Source organism: Notolabrus celidotus, chromosome 15 (assembly GCF_009762535.1).
Source record: "Notolabrus celidotus isolate fNotCel1 chromosome 15, fNotCel1.pri, whole genome shotgun sequence".
In the NCBI taxonomy this organism is placed as follows: domain Eukaryota; kingdom Metazoa; phylum Chordata; class Actinopteri; order Labriformes; family Labridae; genus Notolabrus; species Notolabrus celidotus.
Window position 1 is genome coordinate 22033946 of NC_048286.1, and position 12409 is coordinate 22046354.

At 38.8% G+C, this 12409-nt stretch overlaps 1 protein-coding gene, 1 long non-coding RNA gene and 1 other non-coding gene across 3 annotated transcripts; 2 read left to right on the plus strand and 1 right to left on the minus strand.

Annotated features, from left to right (window-relative positions):
* The first annotated feature begins 209 nt into the window (after positions 1–209).
* Positions 210–8879, plus strand: LOC117826946 (ceramide synthase 2-like). The gene is made up of 11 exons (XM_034703376.1): positions 210–322; positions 1564–1736; positions 2585–2702; positions 3195–3313; positions 3514–3571; positions 3745–3795; positions 5252–5344; positions 5536–5664; positions 7549–7658; positions 7787–7940; positions 8077–8879. The coding sequence occupies exons 2-11, from the start codon at positions 1570–1572 to the stop codon at positions 8296–8298; spliced, it is 1221 nt and encodes a 406-aa protein (XP_034559267.1). The 5' UTR covers positions 210–322; positions 1564–1569; the 3' UTR covers positions 8299–8879.
* LOC117826947 lies at positions 4896–7930 on the minus strand. The gene is made up of 2 exons (XR_004634112.1): positions 7848–7930; positions 4896–5324 (listed from the first exon to the last, which is right to left on the minus strand). It is a non-coding gene; the product is annotated as an uncharacterized LOC117826947 (long non-coding RNA).
* Positions 8880–11253: 2374 nt separating the features above from the next.
* trnan-guu lies at positions 11254–11327 on the plus strand. The gene has a single exon. It is a non-coding gene; the product is annotated as a tRNA-Asn (tRNA).
* The last annotated feature ends 1082 nt before the right edge of the window (positions 11328–12409 follow it).

The window sequence follows — 12409 nt, forward strand, 5'->3', positions numbered from 1 at the left end:
GTCAATGTGCAGAATTGTGTTGCAAGATTGGTTAAAATGATCATTTTTAAACAACATGTTTCATTTAGTGTGCCTTAAATAATTACAGGTGCATTACCATCACATTAAACTACTTTTATCTTGACAGGATTTCCCCCCGCTGATGTGCATCATGTCTAACTTGACACATGGGCTGTACTAACCAAACGTCTCTCCTCTAGTCACCAGGATGAAGCAGTAGCCTACCAATGCGCATCCATGACCACATAAAGCTCAAACAGACGCACAGTTTTAAGAGGATTGTATCCAGGAGTGACCAGTTCATCACTTACACAGACACAAAGTGAGTTTTTCTTCTACAGATACTTTCCACAGTTTTACCTCAACTTTGTGTTTCCTGTTGGTCAGACTTTACCTCCAGCTGTTTGTGTTCGGTCTAGTTTTAAACGGAGAGATGATACCACCTCTATATTCTATAATAGTGTGTTTGGTATTTCAGGTAGTTGTGTTTACACGTTTATTCTTTGTTTTATAAGATGTAGAAACTATTTTTCTGACCCCCTTTTCATTGTTGTCTCTGTTTGTTATCTGGTGTGAACGGCACGGATTCACATTTGAGATTTTCAAACTTAGTGTAGGACTATCGTTTTTGGCTGAGCTGTGAATTACTCATGACAGTGTTATTATGTTAAAGGCATCTTTTGTTCCTGAGGTAGAGACATATCAAACCACACACACTATTCTGGCAAGATGTGTTATCTATCACATGCTGCCCTACCTACTGTATCTCTAGAATTGTCACACACACACACACACACACACACACACACACACACACACACACACACACACACACACACACACACACACACACACACACACACACACTAGGCCTCTGAGGTCTCACTAATTCCTGCTGACTTGATTAATTTCTCTTATACCAATTTAAATTACACTAACTAACCTTCCTAGTCTATGTTTAACTGACTGATATGACATTTGCTGAGGCTTGGTTGATAGAAAACCACTCTTTAACTCTCCTGTTATGTTTGTTTCTCTGGAACAGCATGTTCCAGATGTTCCTGGGTCAATTTGACCAGGGCATATTCAATTATCCAAAAGTGTTAGAACCCCAAAAAATCCCAATAAAATTTTTTGTAGTCAAAATTTAAACTCCATTACTGACCATTTAAATCAAGATCTAGTGCAATGGTGTTCTTTAATTCTCACAGATCGTGGTTCAATGAGGATAACTCACTCGTTTTTCATTAAAATTAATGTTAATACTTTTTTTTAATGTACTTTGGAAATCCCTAAATATAAATACAACAGTTTTACATGACATATATTTTTGTTTATTTTATTTTACATTTTGAATTTTTTTATTTTTATGAAGTGATGTTGATAAATTAACACGACACCTCTTCTGTGACATGCTGCCCAGATTTTTATGCTGCAATTAGCTGGTTTGGAAGGCATATATTGCCTAAAATATACTTTAAAAAGGGTCAATTTGACCTGCAACACAAAAGGAGGGTTAAAACACTATCACTTTTTCTTTGGCATCCCCAATTGTCCATCCAGAGCAGAATGGACATGCTGCCTGATGTTTGGAGACAAGACTACTGGCTTCCTCCAGGTGTGACCTGGATGGACATGGACCAGCTGGCAAACTCTGACCGCCCATTACCCCAGGACCTCCTCATAGCTCTGCCCCTCGCACTGGTCTTTGTCGCATTACGTTACCTGTTTGAGAGGTAAAACACACTTGGCATGTTTGGGTTATTGTTGGCTTTACAAGGTGGGAATATGTCATAATTTCAGCAGTGCTTAGTTTGGAAACTTAACAATATTCTCGTGTGACTTGAAATCAAATCAAGATTTCATCTTTAAAGTTACAATCATTGAAGATTTTGATCATGGTTAGTAAAAAGCCAAAAAAATTCAGTTGAAGTTATTTCAAATTACAGCTGTACACCTAATTTATTTATTTGTTTTGAGGAAATAATGTTTATCTTCATTGGGTTTAATATTAAGTATAACTTTATTTATGTAGCCCCTTTTAAAAACACAGAGTTATGGTTTTATTGTAATAATGCTATACAATGCAACTTGATATTATCATGTGATTATTACTTTGGGTGCATACTTCACATGCTATTCACAATTTTTACTTTCTCATATTGTGCTTGAATAAAGTCACTTTACTTACAAGCTTTTCTATTTTGAATATATATTTCAATCAAACCTAATCCACTGTGTTACAATATATACCTTCCCTCCTTATACTCATCCTGTTTCTATTTACTTGAATTGACAGTTTCTTGTGCTACAATGCAAAATTTCACCTCTGCAAAACAACCAGATTTGACCTGTCATTAGAAGTAAACCCATGTCAGGCTTTGTGGTTAAATGTATCTATAGACTCACACAGCTGCAATGTGTGCAGTATAAGCTTCAGTGATCCTATGTTTGTTTTTAACTACTAAATTGTTTGTTTACAGTGAATAATAACTGTATTACCATGGATTGGCACCCTGACTCCCCCACAGTGGGTGTGATGTCTTCATTTGTTTAAGCTGTCTTTTGTTGGCCTTCCCCCCAGGTATTTAGCCCCACCCATGGGCAGATGTTTGGGGGTAAAGAAAAGAATGCAAGTGGCTGCAGCCCCCACCCCAAAGCTAGAGTCATTTTACACCCAAAGGAGCCGGCAGCCAACACAGGTTTGTGTGAAGGGGGAAGTTACCTGATCTCTCTGAGGGGACTAATGTGTTCTTTTTCATGTGAAGCTTTTACTTCCTCTACAGTTTTGAATTGTGTGATGGTGGCATATCCTTGTTCCTTAACAATAATGATTATGTTCGGGTTTTCCCAACCTCACCTTACCTTCTCTTGATGTAGAGCAAAATGCTGAAAAAGGATAAATAGGAAGTTTTCCTGCTTAAATGACGCAGTTTAATTATTTTCAGCAGGCTTGTTAGTCCTGCAGATGATCAGCCAGCTGTTTCAGATGCCAAAAAAGCACAATTGGATACAAAAAATACCTGACTGAGTTACTTTCAAACCTTTAAATTTAGCTTTTAATAGCAAATCAGTTTAACTTGTTGTTTTAAAGATCATTTAAAGGGGAAAGTTCACCATCTTAGACTCAGCATCACTTCCTTCAACCAATCTTTCTCCATCTCACTGATTTCATCCTCACATTGTCGTTTCAGAGTGAAATCGTAAGTTTGATGTTACATTGTGGAAAAACTCAGAGGCAGATCGAGACCTGGTTCAGACTTCGCAGGAACCAAGACAGACCGTGTCAAACCAAGAAGTTTGGTGAGGCTGCGTAAGTGTTCTCCCCTTCAAAAGCCCTCCAGTGTTCAGGTTGCAGATGAGTCACCTCATGAGCACTTCTTTCACTGCTCTCTGCAAAATCTGAAGACAGCGAGAGATACAATTTTAAAAGACACCCTTTCCAAGATCCATCTGTAGACCGGGATTTATTAGTGGTCTGATATTGTTTTTTTGTTTTGTTGTTTTTTACAGCTGGAGGTTCTTTTTCTACCTCACAGCCTTCATAACAGGACTGGCCTGTTTGATTGATGTGAGTACTTTAAAAAAGTTTTCCCAACAAAGCACACCTGTGCTACTTATATTACTTCCTCTCAGTGATTTTGAGTGCATTTAAATACCTTAATGAACACTGTTTGTCATTGTTGTTGAGTATTTCTGCAGGTTCAGCTTTATTTTGAAAACTTCTTCATCCTTTCTCCACAGACGCCGTGGTTTTGGGACCGCAGGGAATGTTGGAAGGGCTACCCAGTTCAGGTATATAAATAACTTTAATACAATAGTAGTCATCTAATTTTTTTCTCATTTCTCTCCTGTTTATTAAAACATGTTACCCAGGCTTTATTTTGGGTAGACCCTGTTCATAGAAGTGTAGTCTGTTACAAACACAGGAAGCAGGAAAACTGAGGGCTGTACTACAAGGCCAGATTAGGCGGTAAGCCTGCTCTGTCAAGCCTCAAGTCAGGGTTTTTCATGGCATGAAGCTGGCTCCCTTATCCTGGCAAGATCACCCAGGTAACTTACTGTGGACAGCATCATTATGTCCACTTAACGTTCCAAAAAAACTGTGCTGATAAAACTTTATATAGGAAGGTTGGAATTGCTTGACATTGACTAAAGGTAAGAATTGAAATTGGCCAATGACTAAAGTCCAAAGAAGAAGTTTTTCACATTAGAATAGTTCTCACTTCTGTCACGTTGAAAGTTTGTGGTCATTGATGGTTAGATAGTGTGCCAATTTAAATGTTACTGCTCCAAACACTTAGATCATTAGTATCTTCTTTGCCATTTTCAAGGATGTTCAGCTGTTTCCTATGCTTGGGAAGATAAAGAAGAAGCAAACCAGCTTCGCTCTTTAACATATAATTCAAACACCTTTTATAATAGATACTTTTTTAATATCTCAAGGTCATTTCACTCAGTTAGGAACCATAACTATTTAATCTGGGTATAGCCTTGAAGTTTAACTACTGCTGTTGTACAGCTACTTCTCAAGTCAACTTGGAGAGACGTGTAGCTTTACTGCAGGTGTGTTCTGCTCATCTTACACAGGTGTGTAAAATGAGCAGCACTATAGGAAGGACCACACCCATGCCAGCAGATTCAGACAAACAAAAACACAAACCCACACACACACACACACACACACACACACACACACACACCCACACACAAGATGCAATCAAAGAGAGACAGGCACAGGGATAAACTGAGCATACAGGGAAACACTCAGATATGTGATATAATCTGACTGTAATCTGAGTGTGAAGGAAAGAGATTAGGTTTGTTCAAAAAAGGGAAATGTATCACAAAAGAACAGTATGGTGAATTGATGTTTCCTCACTCATACCACAAAGAACAATGAGTATTTTATTTCACGGTTTTAGACTCGATCTTCCAGATTGAGTGCTTCACTATCACAGAGAGGAACATGGAAAAGAACATTCAAGTTTGAGTAGTTATAAAACATAACTATATGTCCCTGTGATTACAAAACAGAGCTTATAATCAGCAAAATAGTTACCAATTTATGCTCAGTTGATCACTTATCTGTTAAACCACTACTGTTTTTACTCTATTTCATTTATGTTATCATTTCATTAACCTTTTTCTAAAAACAAAGTGTGACATACAGTTTTTCCAGCGGATTTACCATGAATTGTCCAGGTGCCTTTGAATCCTGTTTATTGACTTCTTTATGTTTCATTCACAGCCCATGGAGAGAGCTCATTACTGGTACTACATGCTAGAGTTGGGTTTTTACGGCTCTTTGCTCCTCCGGATCTCTGTGGACATCAAGAGGAAAGTGAGGATCAGAGCATTGGTTTAAATTTACCTTCTCAGTTTCTAACATAAAGTGCCTCTGGGCTCACTGTTTGCGTCAGCCTGGTCATGCTTCACACCTCACGTTACCAAGTGACTTTAAGAGCAGGAGTTAGAATACTATTTTTTGACATATAAGGGTAATTTTGTTTCTGCGTGTGTTTGCTTTTACAGGATTTTAAAGAACAGGTTATTCATCATCTGGCCACCATCTTTCTGCTCAGTTTCTCTTACTGTGCCAACTACATTCGCATCGGCACCTTGGTCATGCTGCTTCATGACTCCTCAGACATCCTGCTAGAGGTAATGTGGGATCCCATGTGCTTTACAATCATATATTTTCTCTGAATTTGAAGGAAGAAACTGCCATGCACCTTTGTGGGACTCAAAAGAACAACCTGTACACTAAAAGTCACGTGTGATCGGTTAATCACCCTGAGACTCAGCCACATGGGACCTTACAAATATAATTAATCTCCTCAGGGCACATCACCATAGATTCACCTTCGCATCGGCCTCTTCCTGCCTCCGTGTAGTAACAACAAAGAAAAACAGATTTTGTATATTTTGAAACTAAAGTCAGAAGTTCATATTTTGCTGGAGGATGTTCTTAGAAAAGATATCTGTTGCAGTAGCCTGCAGGATGCTCCACATATTCCAGGAGGCAGATCCTGTGACTGAGTCCTGAGAGCTAAAGATGAATTTTATTTTACTGTATAAAAAAAGACTGTACACAAGGGACAAATTAGAATAAAAATGATGGTGTTTGTTGCTCTCAGTGAGATTTGTGACAGGGTTAAATGGCAAAGGTGAGCAGAAAGACATAAATATGTAATTAAATGCTGGTAACATTTAAATCTAGAAAAACATAGCTTTAGTCTGCATTTTTCGACCGCAGGAACTTTACCCCAGAACTAGAGACTTTACCCCTGAACTGTGTTTCAACCAGAGGAACCAGGGTCTAAATTTAGTTCAGGGTTAGATAATCTCCCCCCTGAAAAGCCCCTGCTTGGGGGTTAGTACTTTTCAAAGGTCCTGGGACTTTCGGTTGAACGTAACGGTGTTTGTGGAGTTTACACAGTTGTTGAAACACAGAGGGAGTTCCTGGGAATGCATACTAGTTTAGTTTTTTATTAAGATTTCAAAATATTATCTAATATATATTTTTTTCTCCATACATCACTGGCCTGATTTGCACAATCAGCCCGCGGTCGAAACGCAGAAAACAATGGGGGCTCCGGAACCTTTTAGTTCAGGGGAAAGTAGTTCTGGGGGCTAAAAGACCCCGGAACTCTTGGTTGAAATACACCTTATGTGGAGGTCTGCTTATATCACATACTCAGAATACACTGTGCCGGTGGTTCCCACACTTTTTTCTGCAGGGCACCATTTTGTGGAGGAAATATTCTCAAGCCCCCCTTTCCCTCACCGTACAGATATAACCGAATCATAACGTCCACAGACCGTGAAGCACACTGTCAGACACATCCTTTGCTAGCATATTAATAAATCTTTAGAAAATTCTGCAGCCTTGTCCAAAAAGATGTCTAAAATTTCAACTTCAGATTGTGACTGTAGAAACCAGCAAGCCACAAGGAAGCAATAAAAATGTGACACTGCAACATGCAGCTGTCAAATTTTTAATGTGTGGGTGGCTCATCACTGGTGGAGTATGTGGTACAACTCGTCATGTTTCTTGTCTTTGTTTTAGAAGTTGTGATGTTCGGTTTAGATGCACTGTCAGCCATACTTTTACCTGGCAGCCCATTGCAAAATGTTGTCATGCTTTGCTAGTATTAACCTTTGTGTGCAATGTTATTTAATGTCTTGTAGTAAGTAGTAGAAGAGGCCCTAAAATTGAGCCTTGGGGGACACCACATTTAATGAAAGTGGGTGCTCACAGACAGTTTTCAGCTTTAAGTAAGAAAGTTTGTCCTCATGGACAGGAGGCAAACCATTTTAAAGCATGGCCCTGTAGACACATCTTGTTTTGCGGGTGTTTTAAAAGAACTTCAAGGTCGTAAAAGCACAAATAGCCATGTTAATTATCCTGCTGGTCTTTATCCTAACTTCCTATCTTGGCTCTTGGCTACATAACTATTGTTTTGTTCACCAAGATGACTGAACATCACACAAAGCTTCAGTTGTGGTTTGAAACAATCAATTTGATCTTCATTATCTTTGCAGTCTGCCAAAATGTTCAACTACGGCTCTGGCTGGAGGAAAGCATGTGACTCTCTGTTTGTTGTGTTTGCTGTTGTCTTCCTCGTGACTCGACTGGTGATTTTTCCCAGCAAGTAAGGTTTCATCTCAGGATGTTTTTTGTTTGTTTTGTCAATGAAATATTTAACTTTTAATGTAGTCAAATGTAAAGTGTAAATGCTTGTCAGAAACAAAATTTTGAAAGTTATGTGACTATTTACAGAATCATCCATACTACCCTGGTGCTGTCTGTGGAGGTGTTTGAACCTTTTGTTGGCTACTACCTTTTCAATGTCCTGCTGATGGTGCTTCAGGCTCTTCACATCTTCTGGGCCGGTTTAATTTTACGCATGGTATACAAGTTCCTGAAAGGCAAGGTGAGAAAGAAAAATAAAGCTCAAATAAATGGGAACCTCTGACTTGTATCATTAACCCTGTATTCTTGCAATCTTGCATCTTTGTCATGAGGCTTACCTTCTTAGCATTGAACCCTCTATCTGCTTCTGTCTTCAGCTGGAAAAAGATGAACGCAGCGATGAAGAAAGTGAGGATGTAGAGGATGAAGAGGATGGTAAAGGAGAAGAGGACAATATGGATCAAGGAGGCGATTATTGTTGGGAGAAAAGCAAAGACACCCTGAACTCCAAACTTTCTATGCTGACCAATAGTTGTGTCCTTAATAACCTGACCAACCACAGGGCATCAACAGCTTACAGGATGCGAAAAGCTCAGTAAAGTCGATTTAAAAAAAAGTTTTACTTTCTCAAAACTGAAACAGAGGTGCCTTTCATGTTGAGGGGATGGAATATTTTACCTCCTGTGCTACATTTTCTGTATGAGATGACGTCTAATTTTTACTGAGAGAGGAGTTAGATGAGTAAAGCTGTGAGAGTCTAATCATTAGTCCTTGTAGAATGCTGACACAGCAGAAGAAAGTTTCAATCTATTGATGTCTGGATTGTGGGACCAGCAGGCTTCTGATTCCCACCTCTTCTATTCATCCCAAGGGGGACTTGAACCTGCAACCTCTGGCTCAGGAGGACAGTGCCACTGAGGCTGGTGCACTTGAGTCACTGTTTGGAAGTAGTAACACTGACTGTGTTCAATCTAAGGTCACATTTCTATGATGATTTTCTTCATCATAGCTTACACTGCAGACTGTTTACACTGCTGACGGTTCAGACACGTCACAAAGCACGTTTGAAAACCCTAAAAAAAAAAGAAAGATATTAACTAGGTAGTTAATTTTACACTGTGTGGATGCATATAGTTGTTGGATATCGTACAATACATTTAAATAAATTCCTTGTACTACTTTTTGTGTCTGTTGTGATGAGTTGAGACTGGTTTGTGTACTGTATAATCGTACTGCTAAATAACCACTCAAACATTAGATCTTCACACGGTTTGTTAGTATTCAGTTTACAATAATAAATGTAAAAGCCAAGCTAATACATGCAATGTCCTGAATAAGACATAATGTGTAATTAAATATATACACTTTTACCGTGTGGCTGTTTTAACATGAAGCAGGATATTTTATGTCTGTATGCAGCACATCTTTAAAGGCAACAAGTTCATAATTGTATTCATTTTTCTAACTGTCTTGTAATGATTGAAGACATTGAATTTTTAATCATCACCTTTCTGAAAGAAACTGTTCACTTGCCATGCTTAACTGTCTGGCTGTTTACAACATGCAGCAGAGTAACTTTTTCCTGTGTTTATGGATCTCAGTGATTTCACAATGAGAGTTTTTTTAAAAACTGTGGCTAATAAAAGCAGCTGTATCTTACAGAAAGTGGTGTTTTGCAGGAGCATTCCTTTAAACCAAAGTGCCATCTGGTGGCGTGAACCGGTAGTATGTTAGGTGCAGTCTACCTGTAACAGAAAAATAAATTATAAGTTATATAATAGCAGTAAATACAAAGTGTTAGTTTGTTTAGTATTAAGATTATTTGTTTGATAAACATGGAAATATAACGACATAGGCCCACATAGCCCTATGTCGTTATAGTTATAGTAAATTCTTCTGAGGAGGCATTTTGAGGGTTAATTTGCTGTTTGGTTTATCATAAGGGAGTGTCAGTTTGTTTTGTTTTCATTAATTTGCTTGTGTCTTTGTTTTCGCTGCCTTAAAATAAGTTTATTTACATTTAACGTTTTGTTTCTAAATACCTTTTCAATGGGCAATGTCAGAGTTTTCTTCAGCTCAGTAAAAAATGTCGTCGACCATCATACTTTGAGGAATTAATGTGCTTATTACCATTTTACCCTTGTCATATTGTGCAATTTGTTTTAGTTTTTTTTCATTTTGAATGTTTTAAGTGGCTGTATTTGGAGTTAATAATTTTAAGTTTGCTGTGTCTCTAATGTAGCTAGCTTCTGGATCATCGACAAACTGGGAAATTTTGGCTATGGTGGATGGGGGGGATAGTAGATATTGGAGATGTAGAGGAGGAAGAGGAGGGGGCTGAGGACTGAACCTTGGGGGACTCCCGCTTGGTGGGTGAAGGGGGTGGAGATGGAGGTGGGGACTTTGACTTTGATTTGACGGTTTCGGAGAAAGTTTGAGATGATGGTTTGGGTGGGTTTTGGGAGTTTGAGGTTATTGTCCAGAAGTCTGTAGATGAGTCCATTATGCCGTACTTTGTCGAAAGCTTTTTCTATATCAAAGAATATAGTGTGCAGGCTAAGGTGATTCTTGAGCCTGGTGGGACAGCTCAGGGTGTTGTAACCCTTTTCTGTCCATGTTTATCTGTGATGGCGGGAGGAGGAGAGGAGGAGGGAGGCAAAGGACTCAAGAGGTTACAGGATACTGTGGACCAAGGCACCAAAATAAATACATAAAGAAATAAGGAAGAAATAAGGAAGTAGAGAAATAGAGAGGTAAAGAAATAAAGATAAAGTAAAGAAAAACAAAGAATAAGGAAAATAAAATAAAGTAAAGTAGTGGAATAAAATATTCAAAGAGTGTGTGTGTTTGTTAATGTATGTGTGTTTCATGTTTTAAGTGTACTATGTATATTTGTGTGTGTGTGCATGATGTGTGGCAGTGGTATGGGCTCAGGCATGATATTGTGCAATCATGATAGTGCCGGACTCACAACCAATCGGAGGACGTAGTAGGTGCCACCCCTTAACCAATCAGGACAGAGGGTTGGAGATTAGCTATGATTGGTCCGTCATAACAGGAACGAGGGGAATAATAACACTTCTGGATGCAAAGGCATTGAAAAACACAGAGATTTCACCATAATCTCCAATTACTCCACTTACCGATGAGTACCGATGGGCATTATGACCTTTTCTCCAAACCCAGCAGAAAAAAACACGTTTTTGACACAGTTCCTACCAACAGCAGCTGTAAGTACGCAACGTGTTGGCCCATTACAGCACATCATCTGTGGTAGCTTAAACATGACATGTTAGACGCTATCACCATCCATCCATATTTCCCTTGTAGTTACACTACATTGCATTGTTTAGTTAACTTTTATCCCTTGACGTTTTATATGATAAACTTTGAAATAAATGCGCCTCCTATTGGTTCAAAAAGGCCATTACACGTTAACGCTGCGTGTGTCGCAGTTGCCACAAGGGGGCGTTCGTGCCAAACAATCAAAGAGAGGTTTCACAATACTGTAACTGTCAATCAAAATGTTTCATTGCTCTCTGTAATGCTCAGTCGTCTCTGTGGCGCAATCGGATAGCGCGTTCGGCTGTTAACCGAAAGGTTGGTGGTTCGAGCCCACCCAGGGACGATACATTTTTAATTTTTTATTTATTTTTACTTAAGCCAATTTTGTCAGTGCATAAATATATACCATAATAAAGCGGCACATTTGTTTTTACCGGGCCCTTTAATGAAAAGTCAATACACTCTTCACTTAAACATTTAGAAAAACGCTCTCTGTACTGAGTCAGTGAAACACTGTCAAGAAGCCTAAATTAACTGTATAATGTACTGTATATTACAGATGATGAATCATTACTGATGGCTGATCAATCCTCACAAAGAGAGTTATGTCGGTTTTTAACTGTACCTCGCTGTAAACCGAATACAGTGAGTGGTGCGCGTCCCCGCGACGTGCACGCGACCGGTCTTTCGTCCGCTTTTTCTTACAGTCATGAGTATTCAGAGCAAAACAACAAAGTCTGCTCATTGTCGTGGAATTTTCATAGTCTTAGATATATTAATGTAAGAATGTTTATCTATTGTATTATTTCAGTCTAAGTGTCAAGTGCAGAGTAACTTTATTCCTATGTCATCTGTGACAGGCGAGATAGTGTCAGTGTAGTAATCAAGGTCTCTCCCCCTGCTCCTGTCTTTATCTGTGTGTTGTGACCGACTTACTGTCTCCAAAACCAGAGCACAGGTCTTCTTTCCACTTGCTGTGTTACTATTGTCCAAATATGGTTATCTAACTTTGTCGTCTTTGGGGATAAATGCCATGCCTGGGCATTTGTCTGTCAGAACTGACTTGGCATTGCACTGCACTCTCCGGCCTGTGTCTGTTGTGTTTTTTTCTCCTTGATCAAGTTCTAGATAAACTATTTCAACGTAAGCCATCAGAGTCTCCTGAGTCTTCTGTGTCCAGTGTCCAGTTTGATGCTAAATTCCATCACACTCATCTAGTCCTTCTTTTTCTTCTACTAGTGAATGACATGATTTTAGAGCTTATTTCCATTTTTTTTTCTCCTATCATTTTTGTTCAAATTGTCTACAGAGTCAATATTTTAGCTTGACCTAGTGTGAACATGTGGTCTCATGTTCACTGCCAACTGTTTTAAGTCTTGGGAGTATGAAGTTATAAAAATAGGGTATTAGATTATCAATTTGGAG

Bases quoted from the DNA above. Each gene is read 5' to 3' on its own strand.
- LOC117826946 (XM_034703376.1), top strand. From the start codon at position 1,570: ATGGACATGCTGCCTGATGTTTGGAGACAAGACTACTGGCTTCCTCCA. The intron at 1,737-2,584 runs GTAAAACACACT...CCTTCCCCCCAG, and splicing joins TTACGTTACCTGTTTGAGAG to GTATTTAGCCCCACCCATGG. The intron at 2,703-3,194 runs GTTTGTGTGAAG...TTGTCGTTTCAG, and splicing joins GGAGCCGGCAGCCAACACAG to AGTGAAATCGTAAGTTTGAT.